This window comes from Protomyctophum bolini (assembly GCF_963924005.1).
Source record: "Protomyctophum bolini genome assembly, chromosome: 2".
Classification (NCBI taxonomy): Eukaryota; Metazoa; Chordata; class Actinopteri; order Myctophiformes; family Myctophidae; genus Protomyctophum; species Protomyctophum bolini.
Window position 1 is genome coordinate 11,687,873 of NC_137863.1, and position 22,197 is coordinate 11,710,069.

Genomic DNA, 22,197 nt, shown 5'->3' on the forward strand with positions numbered 1-22,197 from the left:
CAAGTTAATGCAAGAAGATGTCAGGAAGCTTGAACAGATCACACACGTCTAGAGCACATGGCTGCCATGCATGGGTGCAGGTGGGGATATCTGCGCACAAGCACCAAGACACCCACTCTGGCAGCGGCGACACCGTACGACTGAGTTATACTCCATGATGGCATCGCTCGCTAAAAATGACAGATAAAAAAAAGGAATATTGATTGATGAGCAACCCTTTCGTGCGACAAACTATAAATTAGGTTTTAGATAACCTAGCCTTTGTGCCATTGCAGTACATGAGAAACCTGTCATCAACAACCTTCACATATACCGTCATGTCACAAAAGACTAACCCCTGGCCCTCATAAGCTGTCTATGGAGTGAGAGGTACTGTTGACGAAAGATCAGCAGAGGAACAAAGCTAAACAATAAAATGTCTGCCATTAGCTGTAGTGAAAGGACACCACTTGATTGATTTTTCCCCCCCTCCTTTCTCCCTTTTCATTCCTGTTTCTATCCTGTCTATCCAAGCAATCTCCACATGTCTGTGGGCCTGGATTATGCCCAAACATGGACATAACTGATGTCACAGAACTGACGTCATAGATGACAGAAAGATAGACAGAGAGATGGAGGGGTGGGGGGGTGAGGGGAGGGGTATTTCACCTGCTACACCTGGGAAATGCTGGGACAGAGGCTGAAAATAGGGTCTCAAAGACCCTAAGCATAATATTTGATTTTATAATTTAGTTAAAAAAAAACAAAAAAAACAGTTGAATCATGCAACACTACTCTAGTGGAGTCCCAGAAAAGAATACAACTGCTGGAAATGAGAACAGGTCACCTTTAACAAAATAATATGAAACTCAACTAACTTGAACTTGCCACGGACAAAATGGAGGAGAGGTACTATTTTTACTTGCATGGAAGTATTCTATAATACTAAACCAGTCAAAATAATTAGGGTAATAATAATAATTATTATTTATTTATTTTTGCTAAATTCAATGGGAACACTCGGACCTCAGAGTGGCCACACAGGCATTGGATACATTATACATACTAATACTCCGCTGTGTTTCTTTATAAGAGCACCTTAATAGATTTTGTGGAAGAATCATAACCACATGACACCTTCCTTTGATTTTATTTTATAATGTCATGTTACTTTTTAGAAGTCAAACTGTTCTCAGCCTGCCTGATGTATAATGGACAAATGGCAGACATTGCTTGATATCTGGATCTTCTTTTCTTACCATATACAATAGACAATATATTACATATTATAAATGAACCCTAACCTGCACCATGGCAATCTTATTTTCTATTTTTAATTTAATTACGACTGTGTCCCGTGCCAAAAATAGCAGATGTGCAATCTCAAGCTCAATATGCTCTGCGATACTTTGTGAGCTTGTAGATTGGCTATTTTCGGCACCAGACCAGACACTGCCGTAAAGTATAAAACCAGGCTTTAGTACAATACTCCAGCACAAAGTCCAAAGACTCCTGCCGATCACTTTCATTGTGTCTGTGGTCTGACATGGTCTGACTGAACTCTGGCTGACCTTGAGGTTTTCCATCAAATACATGCACGCACGCACGCACGCACGCACGCACGCACGAGAGAGAGAGAGAGAGAGAGAGAGAGAGAGAAAGAAAGAAAGAAAGAAAGAAAGAGAAAAAGAGAATGGGTGAGATGGGAGATGAGAGTTAAGGTGAGGACTGAGGAGAGACAGAGAGAGATTGAGTGGGGGAGGATAGAGAGATGGGGAGAGGTAGTCGAAAACTAAAACCTGAACACGCAGATTGACACCTCCTCGGCATAAAGCTGACATTGTGGGTAAGTGTGTCTGTGTTCCTGAATTATGCCCATGATAATGGACATGCATGCCTGATATCACAGTACTGATATTGTGATATATCATAGATGCCTGCCATTTCCCATCATAGACTGGCCTCAAAACTACAGCGATAATAACCTGGGCAATGATACTGATTTTAGACAGACATACACAACTACAACACAATAACGTAGGCTGGGTACGGATATAGACAGCTTCACAATCACAGCACAGTATTGATGTCATTGACTGGCCTGTAGCTTTTGTGCATACCGGTAATTCACCCATGGGCAATGGGTACCTTGTTATGGACAAATATAGACTGTCAAATACTGTTAAATTGGAAATTATTACACATTGGAAGCTTGAAATGTTTTACACTTTTTAAAGGCAAAACTATGTATTACTAATTATAAATTCACGTGGTATCATTGAGCAGTATGAATATACTGGCAATAACAACTCCAAAGGATATTTCCAAAGGACATTCAAGGCAATATCAGGACATTTGAGTGTTTTATCATTTTATCATTACCATTTAATCATACGGAATGAAAAAAGAAAAGTCCTCTCCTTGCCAGAAGGTAAACAAGTCAAGTACAGTCAGTTTAAAGGAAAACAACCTTCGACATAACCAACTAAAGCCACAAAATGTTCCACAAAACTAGTGCCTTTAAAATAATGATGACACATTTCAATCTCAAGTTCAGAGAGGTTTCTTGCAAAAATAGCTGTTATTCTAAGGAAATACACAATGTATATTGATTAAAATCTCTGGTCAACCATATAGGGTTAAAGTGGTTACTGTAATCCTGAGTTTGAAGTATTAGGTCATCTGCTGCTTAAATTGCAATGAGAGCACCTACATCCATATTTTAAAATGGTACAATGTAAATTTCCACTTTTTCGTCAAAACACACACATTTCTATTGTAGGTGAAGCTGAAGTGAGTAACTAAGCGGTAACTTTCAGTAACTGAATCACGGTAAAATATATAGACATAGCGCTCTCACAGCAGGTATCAGTGGGAAAACCTAAGATTGTTCATAGCTAGGAAAAAAATACATTACTGACAGCAACACATTTTACTATACCATATGCTATTAGGCCCAAAAGCAATCCAAATGTGCTTTCGAACAACAAAAGTGAATGTCAAAATGGTTTAACTTACTCGTGGAAACCCTTCCACTCCATTTGTTTTGGTATGCAAGCAACAGCTGAGACTTCATCCAGGATAGCTCAGCTGGCAAAAGTACAGTATAATGATACCCCCTGCTGCTGCGCTTAAACCATGTTTCTAGCACAGACGCATTAGAGGAAATGTAAGCATTTAACGGAATGTCACTCACAAGGTTATTGCATCTCTCCACTGCTTGCTGTGCATTTACATGATGCTGACCAAGCTGCGAAACACAATCTACCACAAAAGAAGTACTACTGTATCTGCTGTACTCCGCAGCAACGGGAATATCAAAGGATCTATGGTGCAATTAGTCATCTTAATCCTTTTTACTCGTCTAATGATTTCTTAATCCTTGCACCATATTATAACATATCAGCTTCAATCATACAGCAGCCGCGTAAATCTCATGACTAATTAAGTTAACCTTGTTCACATCTATATGGTGAAGGCATATGCATTACCTAATGCATTTGCTTTCTGACACTATAGCTCAAAATCATATATCAAACTGAAATAACTTCCTAACTTTTTCAGTTAGGAAGAGACACTCAATTAGGGAGTTACTTTTTCAAGCTTAACTTATTTGTTGGACGGTACAGTATCTCCCTGAGCAATTACGTCCAGAAAAACCAAATCAATAACAATCTATTCTATCGGTATCCTGCTTAATGCAGCGGTGAAGATTTGCAAGCATCAACCAATTAGGCACCATCGAATGGAGGTTTTATATGATGTGATGGTATATGCAGAGTAAACAGCAGGCAGATGGAGATTTTCCATGACATGGCAGTGATGTAAGTTAGACTCTGCACTTTACCTGTACTGTGGAGAAGGGCTCCCTTCTGCCTCACATCTAATGGTAGCTTGCTGGTCTGGAGAATTGATAGGTAAAATGAGGTCACTGGGCTCTGTCCTCCATCTTGACCCTTGAAATACCACATCCTCTGCACAGGCTAGAGAAAGGCAGAGAGAAAGGTCATGATATTACTACAGACAGAAAAAGGTCCCTTTAACCCCCAGAGAAAATAGTACAAAGATTAAACTCAATACAGGATATACAGTACAACGAAGTTGTGGGAAGGCGTGACTCTGTGATTGTTGTGTTTTTCTTTCTTTGAATGTTCCTTTTTTTTTTAGCTAGAAAAAAGTGACTGAGCTAAACATCATCAACAGATCTGATAGCATAGATATTTAAGCACTATGCTTTATATGATAGCCTGGTCTGCACTCAGGGCCCTGTGATTGACAGGTGCTGATTCATTTTTGGCACTTTTTGGTTTCTGCAAAACGCCAACAGCACTCAGGGCCAGACAGTCTGCAGAAGATACATAATAATGTGAATTCATCTGACCGGGATGTTTACCAGGCTAGGTTTTATTATGTGAGCACTTATTTTGTGCCGAACCATTTTATTATATCTGTAAAAACACAAGACAAACGTAAATGTACGATGTGACTTCTATTACTTTTACTGATTGTTTGGTCGAAACTCAGAAGTGGAGAGTTTGCTAGGCATCTTCCAACATCACACTCTGGTAACTACATCTCCTAGAGCAAGATCTACTCGGCATGTTCCAAGTCCAAAGACGCCAATTTTGTCTTAATCAGTGATATTTGCAATACTGCTTAATGTGTTTAAAAATAATTATCATTTGTTGTTTGGCATTGTTAATCTTTGTCTCTCTGTTTTCAAAGGTTTTCAACCTAACATGATTTGCGAACCAACCAATCAACAAATGAAGCCAACTGTGCACAGCATGAAAAAGTTGGAAAATAAAAGTTGAATGAGTTGGAAATCTTGGAGTTGTTTCCTTAATGTCCTTTGGAGTGGAACAGAGTATGACTTATTCTTAACACTGATATAATTAGACAGCAGCGCAAAATGTTTACAAGTTTATCGAGATGAAAGTCCCTACTCCCCAGTCCCCTCACAGTGACAGCACTCCATGTTTGCGGCACGCACAGACACAGAATATTCTGTAGGCTATAATACACTGCAGTGTTTTTATGTGTTTCCTTAATCAATTGATTAATGTACTTGTCCTCATTTCGATCAGGGCTTCAGTCTCCTCATTCGACCACGTCTATCCACGGTAACGGGACACATTTGCGCTGCGTAAAATATGCCTTCTCCGTCTCCAACTGTGTTCAGCTCCTCACCCGCCACATTGTTTGCTTCATTTCCTTTATTTACTGCGGATTGCATTCACACCTGCACCGAATCGTAATCAAGTGCGACTGGAAGCGAAGCAAAACCCCCGTTTTTGCTCGGAGTAGAATGCGGTTCTTTGATACGCATTAGAATGAGCCTTCACACCTGCCAAACGAAGTGCACTTTCTGACAATGCGCAGCAGGATTCGTTTGAATCGCAGCAAAGCTTTCTGGTGTGAATGTCATCATTAGTCTCATGTTGCCATATGATCAGAGATCTCCACCTATACCGATACATTACAAACCGGGACATTACAAACAAACGAAGATGGCTCTTCAGTGGTTCTTGCTACAGCACCACTGCCTTACAAAGAACCTATTTAACCTTTTGTATGGTTCTCTACTGGTTCTTCAGCTTGGTTTAGTTTTGTTGGGTAAAGAATAAAGACTACATCAAAATACAGTGTATTTCCTTAGAATAACAGATTAAAGCGATGGTTTTGATATTTTCGCCCCAAAAGGATCCCTGGCGGAGACAAATATGCTATAACTGAAATTACAAAATAAAAACACCATCAATATCTAATTTCTTTCATAAACAGAGAATCTTTCACTCAATAGGGACTGCTCCCGTCGCAGGTTGATGATGTCATATGTCCATGTGTGGTCTAGACCTGTGGAATGTATGGAATGCATATACTAATAAAAACAACTTAATACTTCCTTAGGTTAATATACTGTAAGCATCAAAGCAATATTTTAAATATTTGTATTAGCTGTGGCAAACCAGGGGAAACAGCCAGGCCTATTCCCCACAGAAGGAGGCTGGGGGAGGTGATAGAGAGAGTATATCACCCTGTACGCGTCCAGCGTACAGGTATTGCAGCCAATGGGAGCCTGGACATGGATTGGACGCACCTGCAGCCAGTAAGGCAATCAACAGAAGCTTTTAAATAGCCGACGCCCAAGCTGCCTGGTGAGTCAGTTTGGACTAATGGAGGAGCGAGGAAGCAGGAATCACTCTGTTCATGAAGAGGCTGGTATGACGTATGAGGGATATCTCAAGTGAGTACAAGATTTAACTCAAACCTTTGGACCCACTTAGATGTGCTGTGCGTGTATTGTGGCTCACCTGGTCTCGTTCTCTCTCCCTCCCTCCTAGGCCGACTGAACTAGGGAGAGCATACAGCACTCTCCCCCACCTGAATGCATTAGTCACTAGCTCTCTCTCTGCTCTGCCCACAGGACTGTGCATAGAAGCCCAAGCCCCTGTCAGGAGGAACCCTAAGTTGACGTTTTGCCCCGTTTTCCCCTTTCCCACAAGTTAATAAAAGACAATTTAAGTTACATCTGACTCTGAATCTGATGAGCCTCTTATTTTATTGTGAATCTTGCCTATTCTCCCCTGGGTTGCCACATAGCATATATGCATTCCATACATTCCACAGACCACACATGGACATATGACATGAAAGATTCTCTATTTATGAAAGAAATAAAATATTGATGGTGTTTTAAGTTTAAATTTTTAGTTATAGAGGGCAAGTATAATGTTTTAAGGCATATTTGTCTTATTAGCCAGGGATCCTTTTGAGGAACTATTCCAGTTATCATTGCGGCTCCATCTGTACACACACTTCTAAAGGCGTAGCAGGATGGAAGAGGTTCTTCTCCTGCTATGATTGCAAGCCAAATAACCACATTTTGTGGTTTAATTCAGTGCCATATTTGCATAGTTTGTACAGTATTTACAGTATGCAACGTCTGCTCCATATGGCTGCTCCATATTATCATATGATAGAATATTTAGCAAGATGAGTAATTTTTCCTGCATTTTGGGGTAGCCTACTTATTAATGCTATGCATAACTGGGACAGTGAAAATCAGTAGCCAAGAAATTACAAATAGTTTATGACTACAATGGATCAGGGATCAGCATTTTAAAGAATTTCTTAATTTCTTCAAGATTTACTGAATAATTGACTTGATTATTATGATGTGGTCAATTTTCAAAACCATTATTAATACACTTTATTTCATAGATGTGCTTTGCAAGCTGCTGAGGATAAAATTATGTAAAAAAACCAGTCCAACATGACCCAAAAGTCAACAGAAGACAAATTAATAGCAGACCCCTGAACTCTTGATTGTAATTACGATGTTACCTTGTAGAAATGAATAAACAAAACAAACAAATGTCGGAGACACTAGAGTGGTTTTCTGCCTCTTACTCAGGTACAGTATTTGTGTTTTTTTGGGTTCTCCGAAACTGTTGGTCTGTCTGAAATGCCATTCTGCACAGCACACCTTGGGGACATAATTATGAGACACACGTCAGGTTTGAGACCAAACGTTCTGACGTTTTTCCGAGTCATACCTGGGACACATTTTGTGTGAGAGACAGACAGATTATGTGAATTATCGTAGATATCTGAATAATAAGTGATAAAAGCTATACTGAAACAAACTGGAAATTGGTTTTCTGGAAGCTCACTGCAATCTGTAGCCTTTATAGCCCAATTATCTATTCTGAAAAAAACCTAAGGGCCCTGCAGAATTTGGAGGCAGTAGCATGTGGCAGATGAGTCTCAGTGGCGTGTATTTTCCCACCTTGTATGGTATTTGGGGTTCCTTATTGCTGCAGGCTGAAGTGGGAGGTGAGGTGCAGAAGGGGTTGTGTTGTTTGCAGATCAGTGCTGCACTGCTTTTGACAAGGATCACAACCACAGCCAGCCTGCTTTGACAAGGTCAAGCTGATTATAGCGAGGCATGCAGCACTCGTCCATTGCATGATACATGCATACACCTTTGCTTTGCAGTCATCATTGCTGCCAGTCAGAAATCTTGTATCTCCATATTTCAACTTTTTGTGTTGTGAGCTAGATTTATTCTATAACAATGGTTATGTTTTGGCTTGTGTAGCCTCGGAAACACAGACATTTTTATTTCCAGGGAGAAAAAAAAAGTCTTGGACCGAGTCCACTTCAATTCGGCATAGAGTAGCGCAAACGTCGATCACTCTCTGCTGATTTCTGATCGTCTGCACCTTTGTTGAATTGACGCACACACGCACACCCGTACACACACACTCCTCTCTCTCTCTCTGACGCTCTAATTAATTAGTCTCATGTCGCGCAGCTGCGTCTAGATTCTCCCGGCGGATCCTGCCGGGAGCTGCCTATGCCATAGAAAGCATAGGTGGACCCCAGGCTATGGCTTGTGTGGCACAGACTGGTAAAGTCCACCACCGCAGAGTCTGGGGGGTTGAATTCACGATGATGCAGTCTGCTTTGTCGAGTGTCTACAAACACAATTGGCCCGTGTTCGGGGGAGGGAAGCCGGGCGGGGAAGGTTATATTTGTCACTACAAAAAGACCTACCAAGTGAGGCAGCACCTGTCAGTGGGGAGTGGGGGCGGGAGGAGTAGGACGAAGGCTCTACGCCCTCCCAGTGGGAGCTCCTCACTGGCAGGTAGGTCAGTAGGATACACCAGCAGTGACAACACATCAATGCGTGTTGGTATGGAGGTGGGGGAGTTGGGGGGTACAGGGTATGGGAAGAATTATATTGGGGGGGGGGGGGGGGGAATTTAAACTGGGAAAAAAATCATTAAATTGAATTGAATCATTAATCGCAACAATTTCAACATGTGACAATTAATTGTCAAGTCATGATCGTGACAGCAGCAGACACTAAGAAATGCCAGTGCACAGACCCCTGCAGGCGTCCATCTGCATGATTAATTTGGCAACTAGAACTGGGTTTACGGACTGGGCTTTACACTGAAATGGTTACTGCTCGGGGAGCATCTCTTCTAGAAGTTTTATCACAATCTGCCCATTCATTTTTTAGATTGTGTGAAAGTGGATGTTTTGTCCTAATGGTGGCTGGAAAGGCCATTAGGTGAACAGAAACAGTAGGGTTAAACCAATTAGATAGCTTGTTGTTACACTGCCCTCATGCATAGCAGGGTATTGTAATTGGTTGTGTGTGTGTGTGCACGTGTGCATGTGTGTACGTGTGTGTGTACGTGTGCGTGCGTGCATGTGGTTGAATGATCAGTAATCTTCTTTGAAGACATTATTACATTTTGGGTTGCAAGGGTCAAGGTCATAACTCAGAGACGCGTAGAACAAGACGTGTGGGTGGTGGAACAGTTTGCATTCACAGTTTGCATTTCATTTGTTTATTTGTTAATTTGTGTTTTGAGTCCATTTTCAGATACAGTGATTGAAGAATCAAGTGGGTGTATTCATTTTAACTAAACGCATGTGTGGGAAGTGCATGAGTAGTGACAAATAAATTAAACCTACTGCATGGACCCTACGGAAGCGTTACTGAAATGTGTAAAAGTAACACTACTATCTAAATAATGTAAAGCTAATATTAATAATGAGCAGTATTAACTGCTACAAAAGGCAGAACAAAGAGCAGAATAACCTGAATGTTAATACCACTAGTACTGTCCTTTAAGGTTAGTTTGCTTGAAGCTTATTCCCCCGAGACATGGGTGTGAATTACCCATGAGCCAATTTGAATAACATTCATTGGGATTTACAATGTCATTTGTGCAAAGGTTGACATTCTTGTAGAGTATCTATATTTCTCCTCTTCAAATCCCATGTGGCCACAAGGGCAGAACAAGGTACACTAGCAAGTAGATTGTGCTAAAATGCAGAGCCAGTTCCATTCTAGGGATTCTGATAATAATCTCGGACATGTCATAAACAGGAATAGGAATGGAATCCCAGATGCCCCTGACAGTGTTTTGTAAATGAACAGATGGAGGTTGCTGTGGGAATTGGTGAAGGACACCATAGTGAAGATAACAGCAACTTAATCAATATAACCTTATTGGTAGCATTCTAACGTTCTACAGTTATGATCACAATATTGATGGAGAATAAAAGTATACTATATAATGGTATCGGTCCCAGCCTTACTCATCTGTGAAGAGAAAAGCCTGGTCACAATCTAAGGCAGAGATTGCATAGCCGGAATTGTCGGGCCAGAACATCCGTCAGATGCATTTCCCCCGGATACGATATTTTTTGGTCAATCACAACACGTTTCATACACAGAGAATGTACTGTAAACAGATTTGTAAAGCGTCAACGTCATTTCCCTGAGCGGGAAGTCCGCCAAAATCCCGCTACTTCCGCCAAATTCCAGCAATGCACTCTACAGCGTAGGTCTTGCCCAGCGTGATATAATGGTTTTTATTTTTCTTAACATTAAAGGAGTGGTTCATCGTTAAAGGAGAACTCCACACCAAAACATATGTATCCTGAATCAGCCTATAATCCTGTCTCAACATACTGTACATGTTGGCCTTGAATTGTTTCATAGATGCCCCCTGTTCTCCATTTCCCCCACCCCTCCCAGTTGCTCCCACAGTAAAATGCAGCTTTTGTTTTGGAGTTTTAACTAGATTTTTTATATGGTTTTCCTGCTGTTAATCTTGGCCTGCAAGTATTCAAGTATTTTCATGTTTTTTGGATTCATTAGCTATGAAGGAATGTTATACAGTACAAATTAACATTTGCCTTGTATTCAAGACATCACAGGGTGAGTAAATTATAGAAGTCATTTCTTGGGCAAACTAATCCTTTAAAATTAGAAATCAGCTCAAGCTATTAAAATAAATTGGGTTATGACATGGATGGCCATATCAGATGCAGTTCATCTCCATTAAATTGTGTAGTAAAATATCTTACCTGCAAGGCATCCAGTGATTGCTAGAAGTACAATTAGTCTCCATGGTAACATCATCTTCAATTGCCACGGGCAAATATGACTCTCATCCAACTGCTTGTGAATGACAAGCTCTCCTTTGAATACAGCCAACTCAATCTGTGGGGAAAGTAATCAAGGATATTTTTTAATAAATCATTTTGTGATTTTGTAACATATTACAAGCATTAATCAAAACAAAGATGATTAGCATTGCCTACATACTGTTAGAACATGTGTTTAACTAGTTTACTGTGAATTACTGTCTGTAAGAGGTATGAAAGTGAATCCTATTCCTAGAAGTATGAACTACAGTTACTATACCGTATTATACAACGTGAGAATACAACCCCAGTCCCCAGAACTCATTGTCATGCCAAAAAGAAAACAAAACACTTGCAAAATGGGAATGTTTTTTCTTTACAATGCATTTTGTTTCATCCTGCATAACAAGCTCAATTCTACTTCTTCAGAGGGAAGTGAGGGTGGGAATGATTGACCTCAAACGACACTCTCCTCTGCTTACTGTATCTGACTATTAATAGGAGCCGGCAGACAATGTGCTAGTATAGTGCTCTCAGCAGTAAAATGCCACTTAATGCTACTTCAAGGGTTTGGTGGATAATTTTACAACTCAATATGCATGCGTTGCCTTTAATGTGTGTGGTAGCCAAGTCTATGGACTTTTTATGTTTGGTTTAAGCATGCCCCCTGTGACGTGAAAAGCAAACAAAGGTGCCCCTCACTTCACACAGTAGCATTTCAAAGGACTTCTGAGGCTGACTTATACAAAGTGCATTGCAGTAGTTAACCTACTTGAGATAAGCAAAGTATGAATTCGTTTTTAAGGATTGCTGCTGAGATAGCAATGGTCGTAGCAATATTTCTGAGATGAAAGAATGCTGTTTTGGTCACTTTGTTTTATTGGGAATTAAACCTCAAATCAGAGTCTTTTGGTTTGATCGGGGAGTCAGGTTTCCAAGTCTTTTAAAGAGCTCGTCCCCTTTTGTTCATGTCTTATGCTCTTTTCATTCTAGAAATGTATTAATAATTAATTTAAACATGGAGTGCCACAATTTTTGTATTTTTCCAGTTTTTCATGTGACTATGAGTTGACAGTACTTCATTAGACACCCTGGAGTCGTTTTTATGTGCAATGGTGTATTAACTTTGTATTTAGGGTTTAGTCCCTTGATAGTCAAACGGGCCAATGAAATAAACAGTAAAATAGTGACATCACACTATCAGCCCCTCCCCTAACCCCTCCTCCTTTATCATACAACTACAGCTGTGGGTGTGGCTTCAGTTCAGGTGGATCACCACCCATCACCACCCACCAGGCAAACCAGGCATACTTTATGAACTGGTGGGCGTGTCCACATAAAAGCATGCTTTTAACAAATACTGTACACTTTTTGGAAAAAGTTATTCCTCCTTATATTATAATACTACCTGATGATCATGTTTTAGGGTGGAAAAAAATGGCACTCCATCTTTAATGATTACAAACAGGGAGTTTCTGCATTGTTTGATTCAACATTTATGTAGAATTGTGTCTCATCAGCAGAGCTATGAAAACTAACATGTTCTCTAATGAGTCTGACATCACCGTCCTAGTGTAAGCATATAGTGAGAACAGCAGAGGCCTAAGGCATTGTGCCTCTGCTGGGTCCATTGTGCAACACGAGTTATGTCATATTTCCCTGATATGACACAAAAATGTCCTTCCTGTAATAATTGTGTTCAGAACCCGTATAGAACACTCTGAGAGGCATCTTCATTGCATGTTGCCTTTCGGCCATCGCCATGTGAATGTAGGCTACTAGTAACGCCACACATCTATGTGGCATTGCTATCTGAGTGAATGAAGGCAGACAGCGATTTATGTAGTTATGTGGGCACTCTGTAATAATCGGTCAATCACACATGACAGAAAGGGAACCTGCGAACATCCACAAAGCCGGAATGAAAACGCAGAGGTAAAGTTAGTGGGGCCACAAAGCACTGGTGTAAATGGCACTTACGCATCCTCTGCAAGTCTATGACTTGGCCACCCGAACTGCGCACAAAGCTGTGTGCGCACAAAGTGTGCTCTTCTCAGTTGTATATACTAGTCCCCGTTCTAATATATGAACACCAAATTAGGTACAGTGTGGGTAATGAGATATTCATATAGTGGTATTGTACCATTGTTAACGAATGAGCTTGAGAAGGGCACAAAGTTAATATTATTAGGCAAGTGGTCTGCGGAGCATTCCCTGGGGGGGGGGGGGGGTGTCTGTGTATTCCTGGGCCTCACACAAATACGTCTGTGTGGCTGAGACACGCACGCTAGCACACACACACACACGCACGCACGCACGCACGCACGCACGCACGCACGCACGCACGCGCCCCAGAGTTGGTTTTGACACAGCAGCAGCGCCCTGGACGGCGTGTGCACAGTACACTGACAGTACACTGACAGTGACGGTGTTTACGACGCAACCCTATAGGGATTGTGAATGACGCACGCGTGACCCGTCGTGAGACAGATAATCGAGGCGATGTTTTAAAAAGAATTCACATTCTGTGCAGTATAGACTATTGTAACATTGTCCTTGGCTTTGACTACTTCAGACCACGCATCAGCAGGCTTTCAGCTGCCTGTCTGCCACGCACCCCCCAGCACGATGCCTGTGCTGTTTCACCCGCGTTTGGTTTGATGTGATATGGAGTGATGTTCGAACATTGCAAAGTTGTCGCTATGATATGGGGGAGGAAGCGAGAGTGATAATACACGTTACTTATCAGTACGGCTAAAGGCAGCTAGGCTAGAGACTTGGGGACTGAAGGTACGTTCAAAGCTGAAGATATTTAATATGTTTCCAGTTGGTTCAGTCGCGCAACTGTGGTCGCAGGTCAGCGTTTGTTAAAAAAATCACACCCGTGTGAAGTGAGTGGTGCAACTCCGTGTGGGGGTTCCCGGGGGGGGGGGGGGGGGTTCGCACACAGGGGACCGGGCCGGTTCCGGCGTCCCGCCCCGTGTACGCAACGGTTGAGAAATGACAGAGTTACCGTGTGACGGTCCCTCTACTGTACCCTCTACTGTACTGTACTGTACTGTCACTGTACTGGCACACCACAAATCATCATATATACAGTTAATATGTGCGTGTGTGTGTTTGTGTGTTAAGTTGCGCACAGGTGGTGAAAAACAACAATGCTGTTTTGTGCTCATACTTCGTTAAGACCTCAATAATGTTATGTGTGAAAAGTGAAAGCGATTGGTGCAGCCAGTGAGGAGCAGCGACAGTGTTTCAGACATTCAGACAGACTTTCAGAAATTCATTCATTCAGACATTGAGTGAATTTTAGTTAGATAGATACTGCTTAGAAGACGTAATGTGTAAGAGTGTTCTACCGTTGTGGTGTGTGTGAAATTAATTGGAGAATGTTAGGTACATTGTAAAGCACATTTGAGGGGTTGGAAAGACTAGAACAGATGCTTTATAATTATAAATGCATTTACAGGTGGCACAGTGGAAAAGTACCTGCCCACCACTGTGGCACCACCGTGGTGCATCTGGCTTTGTCGAGCGTCTATACAAACAAAATTGGTAGGTGTTCGGGCCGGGGGAGGGAAACCGGGCAGGGAGGGTGTCTCTGCATGTCACCTGTCAGCAGTCCCTGTCAAAAGGGACTGTTGGGCAGAAAGAGTAGAACAAAGGCTGTACAATACATCCTCCTGGTGGGGGCTCCTCATTGGCAGGTGGGTCAGCAGGATGCAACAGCAGAGACAAAATGTGTGGGCCTGTGGGGAGGAATTAATTTAACTAAATTGGGGGAAATTGGCTTAATAGATTTTCATATGCACATATAGTTAGATAGATATTTATTATTATTATTGCAGTCTCATAGTTATTAACATTTGTGGGACGTGGGTGGACATTGTGATATTAGTGTTAGTGTTGTCCTTTTTCATATGCAACCAAATCTTAAAAAATACTTATAATAACCTATATAAAGCACATGTGTTTACCGATTTTTCATCTGCATTCAACACGATGCAGCCACATATTTTAATAGAAAGGTTGCTATGTGACTTTATTTTTGCCTCAAAAGCTTGTACTGTGGATCTTGGACTTCTTGACTGACAAAGAGCAGAGGGTCTCTGTAAAAGGCCATCTCTCAGACTCGTAGTTATGTCAACAGGCTCGCCACAGCGGTGCATCCTTTCTTTCACCCTTACTCTTTATTATGTACACTGACAGATGCACTAGGAGCTCCCGGGAGGGCAGCTATTCGGTCACATTTTCTGATGACACTGCGACGCTGTCCCTTCTCCCTTCTGCTCTCATGTATTTAATTTATTGGTGTGATGGACTCGAATGCGTCTAAAACCAAACCATGTATTGATTTTAGATGTAAAAGAAGAAACAGTGCATCATACAGAATGAAAGTGTTGAAATTGTCACACCAGACAAATATTTGGGTACAATTTTGGATGCGATGTACTGTAAACACTATAACATTATTGTAAGGCGCAATTCATACTCGGAGTCGGTTCGGCTCTGTAGAGCCTACAATGGGACGTCATTTGAGGTTCGGGGGGTGCGGGTACCGTCCTAAAGTCGGCTCTTCGGTGCTACTGAAAATTTCTGACGAGCCGAAATCCTTTCGGCACTACAGCGGTAAAATAGAAGTATGAATCGGCCCTAAGAATAGAGAATTCAACTTTTGCGTGAACTAAATTCATTTTCTGTCAGGCCCAATTCAAGAGATTTATTTGTCATGCTCATATTGCGTGCGTGCGTGCGTGCGTGCGTGCGTGCGTGCGTGCGTGCGTGCGTGCGTGCGTGCGTGCGTGCGTGAGAGAAATGTTGGTCTGACATGCTCTGCCAAACATGCTCTGTCAATCTTTTACTGAGAGTCTTCTGACTGAGCTTTTATCTGCTGGTTGCACAGCATTACAGAAAAAGACAGAAACAGCCTGAACACTGAACAGTATTGTTGAAAGATTGTGTTCAGAACCACATTATTGGAGTGAAACAAAGAGACTATCTTGCAAGTGAATTGTCTCTATTGCCACCCGGGTGTCATTTTACCTGCTTGTAAAACAAACTGAAATCTGAGTTTTAAATTTATTGTTTATCAAGGTTATTTTCCAGATTATATATACCGGTATATGTTATTCCCCGGTTTAGTGCCTTTGTGCTTTTGGTTGTATGTTACTGTGTTTGTTTGTGCACAAGGTATTCATAACTAATTGCCCCTAGTGGGATTAAGGCCTACAGTTGTTTTGAATTTGAATTGAATCACTTGTGCAGAAGTGCTCCTGCTGATGCTTTAATCTAAATCACAGTCACTGGTAGCTGATATGTCTCCTAGGATTAAGAACTCTAACCCGTGCCCCCACATCCCCATAATTACCTGGCCCTGAAGTATGGATTAACCCCAGCGGTATCTTTGGGATCCTTGAAAGAAATCCCAAATAACACTAGTCACTTTGTTTAACAACTTGCAAATGTGGCTTCAAGCTAGGACTATCTGTTAGCCTAATGTTAGTTTTTCATCAGAATAGTAGAGTAAACAGAACTGAACAGATGAGGAGACACACACAGCGGGGGTGGGGTTGGGTGACGTGGGCTGTGTATTAATAATGTAATAATCCAGCAAGTCCTGGCATAGCACGATGGCATTCATTGATCCTCATCTTCTGTAATTGCAAGCACAGCTAGATTTGGAGTGGGATTTCCTGGTGTCTTTCATAGTGGTTATTTTGCCACTCTAAGATTCCATCACATTGGATTACACGGTTTGAGATCATACTGGCAAAAAAATAAATAAAAGAGGAAAGGAAAGGAAAAAATGATGCCTTCAATTTCAGAGCACTACTGTATGAGCTGACATCTCTGACTGATGGATCCATCCTCATCATCGATGGAATTGCCATATATCTAACCTCATGTACATACAGCTGGTTTTTCTGCTGTGTATATAGGCAGATCTATATCTTTGCTTTTGCTTTTCTGCTTTGAGAGCCAGTGTCCTACAGTACTTGCACAGGTTGTGGTGATTAGGATAAACTGATAAATACTGCGTATTTGAATAGCACATACACAATGTGCTTTACAACACACATTACAGTACATTCACCTATTCACATGCAACCATGCAAGGCACTAGCCTGTTCATAGGGAGCAGTATAGGGGTTCAGTGACTTGCTGAAGGACGACACAAAGCCAGGAAACTTCAAATTTCAAGACCTTCACTCTGCTACCCGAGCCAATGCCACCCCATATATAATGATAGGGTATCATTATGTGGGCAATCTCAACCATATTGATGAAAACAAGATTGGTCTGCCAAACATAATGAGGCATTATGGTCTCACCTCCACAGTAGCTAAGCCTAATGGAAGTCATTGGCTAAAAGTATTCCAGAGAAAATTAGATGCCTTCTTGGTTAGAGGGGCTGTTGTTTGGCACATAATTGATAGGAGAGGTGGTTAAAGGCATCCATTTCCCCCCGAGGGGCACCGTAATTGCAAAGAATCTAATAAGGGAAGGAGCAAAGGAGAAAGGTTCCATCATAAGATGTGAGAATGTGTATGCGTGGTCTGTATTCAGATCACATCCAGAGTACAAGCTACGCAGAGCTGCTGGACAAACCAATTACAAGTGATGAAGGAAATTCTGTAGCACTCCCAAAGCATGTCATCAAGTATGCTGCTAAAATGGTATTCATTCACTGTACAAACTGCTCATAGTTGTTTTTCTTTCAACAACGATTTTGTGCCATCTCCATTATGGAGGTCAGCAGACAACCTGGGAAAGAAGGATCCATCAGTTGAGAACCACACAGCCTGAATACATAGCTGGTCTGTGATTGAACCAACGAACCAATGAATCTGCCATCGTCTGCACCACTGCCTCCCAATGTAGTCTCACTAAGGACTCACAGAGTCCATTTTACATAAATCATTTACTGTACGTGATTAACAAATCAAAACATAAGGCTTAACACTTCAATACCACAGCTTAGATGTATAGGCTAGCAAGGAGATACATGTCAAAAGGAAGGAATCGATTCAGCGATGGCGGACATCTTTTACATCGATTACACTACGACCATTACCAAGCCAAGGTAATAAAGGGATGCCTGTGCTAACAGAAAGCATTAAGATTTCAAATAGCAAAGCATTCAATCTGAATGACCACATCCGCCCTGCAGCTTTTACTTTAGAACAATTCCCAATTTTGGCTATTACATTTCAAGCACAACTTTGGAGGCATGAAATGTAAAAAGCAACCACTTAATACGTAACCGTGACGCTATTGTGCAAAAATGAATAACTTGATTAGGCGACCAGCTGTGATGAGGCCACACAGCATGGGTCCATTTCCCTCACAGCCCAGCCGTGGGCATACAATGCCAAATTCTGGACAGGTTCATCATGGATGAACTGCAACCCCGCCTACGCAGAATATCTCTGTTTTAGGTACACACATTGGCGTTGTTAGGCATGAGAGAAGCGAGTGGCTGAATAGCCTCACCACCGCACCGTGGGCTTCAATATATTCATGCTTGTTACCCTCTCAGAGTTAAATTAACACTCAAGATAGTTGCTGTAGAGGACAACATAATGGTGAGTAACTGAGTGGGATAGTGGCTTCTGTCACTCAAATAATAATAACAATAGAACTAGGTTCACTTATTGTATTAAAAAGCCTTAACTTATGTCATAGCTACAGTAACAAGCAGCCTTTTTGAGGGGTGAATGTCTGGCTTTCAGACATGACTTCATGGACTTTTTATGTTTATTTTAAGCATGCCCCCCGTGACGTCATGTGGCAGCCAAGTCTATGGACTTTGTGCATGCCCGCAAAGGCGCCCCTTCACATGAGTGTGATTTTTTAAATGAATATAAACATATATAAACAAAATACATTGGACAATTTACGTTTACAGATGTGAGAAATTAACTAAATTCCTGGATTACAGTGGTTCCTTGTGATGTTAAGCAAGGCTGCTGCCTAACACAGGACAGCAGTGTAAGTGCGCTTAAAGAGAGAGGAAGAAGTGAACGGTCCCCATCATCAAAGAAGGGCATATCCCCAGACCCACATCCAGAGATAGGCTACCGCTGCAAACACATGACTGAGGAAGGTCAAGGATGAACAGAGGAATATTTTGGAGACACTAACTGGACTGTGTGTGTGTGTGTGTGTGTGTGTGTGTGTGTGTGTGTGTGTGTGTGTGTGTGTGTGTGTGTGTGTGTGTGTGTGTGTGTGTGTGTGTGTGTGTGTGTGTGTGTGTGTGTGTGTGTGTGTGTGTGTTGGACTGCAAAAGGCCTACAGTCTGCAAACCCCCCACACACTTCTAGCCAATTTGTCATCATTACCTACAGTGTTTCTGATGGACCACCGTCACCACACATTTCCCATACAATACCATGCTCTATGGTCTATGCAACTGTTACCCTGTGATTCCATCTCTAAAGGGCTTCCAAAGCCATTAAGAGGACTGAAAGATGAAGTAGAACAAGTCCTTTGTACTAGCATGCCTGATATGGCTGCATTATTATTATTAGAGAACAATTCAGCATGTCTTCTAAGATACTCACACCTCTCATTTGGCTGTGCTTGTTAGTATCCAAATAATGTGTAAAGAACCTATAAATATACATGAATATAAGAGAGGAGAATCACAATCCCCACTGAATACTTAGTAACATACTTTGAAGATACAGCAGGCTATTATTTTGTTGTTGTGCTCCTGTTGGTTCTCTGTTTTTAGAGGCCACGCAAACAACATAAAGTAGAAGAAAAAGACAAAGAAAATGGGCTACTTGTGGAGAACAGTCTATTACTGGTTTCCCAGAAAACACAGGGAGAGTCAGCTAGGGTCAACTAGTAAAATCATTTTCTCCGTTTTTCCAAGACAAGCACTTTAAAAATAAATCCTAATTACTTGAAAGAGACCTTTGGAGTTGTAATCATCAAGGATAAGCCTACTTTGAAACAAAATGTTACCCTCTTGTAAACAAGTGTAATGCTTAATTGGGTCGTCTCACTCACAGTTAACAGTCTTTGTATTGAGTTTGTGCTTGAAATGTACTGTAATTCTGCAAACTGTTAATAAATATTTCAATCAATAAAAATTGCAATGAAATGAACCTATAGGCAGCAGTTCTAGAGAGACAATTGTGATGCTGCTCATCTGTGTGACTGATCGGAATGGAGCAGCAACACCCAACACTATATGGACTTGGGTCCTATTTGGAGAAAATGAGCCCCAACAATTGTCTCATACAACAATTCGACCACACACACACACACACACACACACACACACACTCTCTCTCTCTCTCTCTCTCTCTCTCTCTCTCTCTCTCTCTCTCTCTCTCTCTCTCTCTCTGGTAAATATTTAATGATGTCTTTTCACAGATTTTTAGGGGAGAAAGTATTTCTCAATTAAATCCTATATCCTATACAATTGCATTTTCCATACAGTAAATATTTCGTTTTCCATTCATGTTAGGAAATACTTTAAATAAGTTTTAACACATTTCACTGCAGATCTGAGGACCAGGTAGTAAAAAAGCAGCTGTCCTAAATCTAAAATCCTGAAGAATAGCATGCCACCGTAGTTAATTATTACAAGTCTATTTGCAATCGAATATTATTGGAGCAACACACTCACTTGTTCTAGGGTGCAGTTTTCTTCCTCTTCATCAAATAGGATTAAAATTAATTCCAATATCCATAAGACTGTAGCAGCCTACGTGACTGTCCGAGATGTAGTAGTAGTAAAATATACTAGTGGCTGGATCGCATTTTCTATCAAGTCTTCTTGATCCCTCAGAAGCCAATTAGACGGTTGCTCAAATGCTCACTGCTCCAGTGTTTGCAGAGTGTGCGCGCTACACCATGCACCGTACGAGTCCGTCTTTCGGCAAGGATCCGAGCGTTTCTTTTTGCAATTATTCCCGAATCATCCGATCAAGTTGGCTAGGTCAGGATGCTGGGCTCCACTGAATCGCTGTGTATAGGCTACACGAGTACACGTACGCCTTTAGTAAGCCCGAGGATTGTTCTTCGACTTCTAGCCGCTGTATTACACTCCACAAGGTAAGCTGCTGCCAGGAGGGAGGCTGGGGTGCATCTGAGCCGAGATTGTGCGCATCCCTGTGCTCGTCGTTGTGCAGAGGCAGTGAGGCAGAAAGCGCCTACTGGTGGCACGTGGAAACACCCGCGCGCATTAGTAATGCTCTAAGTACCAACTGTACCAACCCATGGCTTTGCTGCTTTGCTCAATTAAAGTGGACCTCCGTCTACGATCTGCGTTGTGTTTAATAACAAAAAAAGCTGACCCTCATGGGTTATTCTGAGCTTTCTCGAGCCAAATGAGCTCGTCCTATAACGCTCTGGACCAGAGCTGAGCTTGAGTTTATAGGCGCTTGTAAATGCAACCAAAAGACAAAAGTGCTTTATTGAAGTTTATTCACTGACACCAAAAATACTAAAAACATAAAAGAGGAGCTCCAATTAAGTTCCAGTTTACGTGGTCATGATGGTTCTATAGGCCTACTGTAGCCTACCTGGCAGTGGCTCTCAACTCAACTCGACTCAATGTTTATTGACCATTATGCACACCATGGCCATCTTACCAGCAAGGTGGTAGCTGCAATTTCCTATTGACAGCCCATAGGCCTACAGCAAACGGCCTACAACAAAGTTTTATCTGATTGTATTAATTAAACCATTAAACCATGTTAAACTCACCAACATTGCAGCTGTATGAAAAGCTTGTATAGGCCTATATCCTCTTTCTATCTGCAATTAAAGTGTTTGTTTCATTAAAAAAAGTTATGGGAGCTATACTATAAGAGGTTAATTCAAGCTTTTCATTCAGCTTTTCATGTCAATGAGAAATTGCAGCCTTAACACCTTGCTGGCAAGATGGCCACAGTGTGCATAATTGCATATGGTCAATATTCAGCTTTTAGCTGGAGTCGAGGCAGTTAGTTTGGACACGCCACCATGTCAAGGGTTAAATAGATTATACAAATACAGTATATATTAGAGCTGGGACTCGATTAGAGGCTTTGTAATTAATTAATCTCGATTAATCACATTTTAATCGCATATCAATATTCGACCATGGGAACAGTGAGATTTTTCTTTTCCAAATGGATTTTTGTATATCAGTGAATCAATGATTTTTTTTTTAATCAAGGTGGTACGCTACTTAACCAAGACCAACAGATAAGTGCAGGTAGTCTATATGAATATTCAAATGTGCTTTACATGGGGGGC

General features: G+C 41.5%; 1 protein-coding gene across 1 annotated transcript in view; it reads right to left on the reverse strand.

Moving 5' to 3' along the window:
* The window catches only part of cntn3b (contactin 3b), a 55,958-nt gene extending 35,251 nt beyond the window's left edge, over positions 1–20,707 (reverse strand). The window contains exons 1-3 of the mRNA XM_080773060.1: positions 20,582–20,707; positions 10,879–11,014; positions 3,827–3,962 (exon numbers count right to left, since the gene is read on the reverse strand). Of these exons, the coding sequence (XP_080629186.1) occupies positions 3,827–3,962; positions 10,879–10,933 (191 nt within the window). The 5' untranslated portion in view covers positions 10,934–11,014; positions 20,582–20,707. The remainder of the gene's footprint in view (positions 1–3,826; positions 3,963–10,878; positions 11,015–20,581) is intronic.
* Between the last annotated feature and the right edge of the window lie 1,490 nt (positions 20,708–22,197).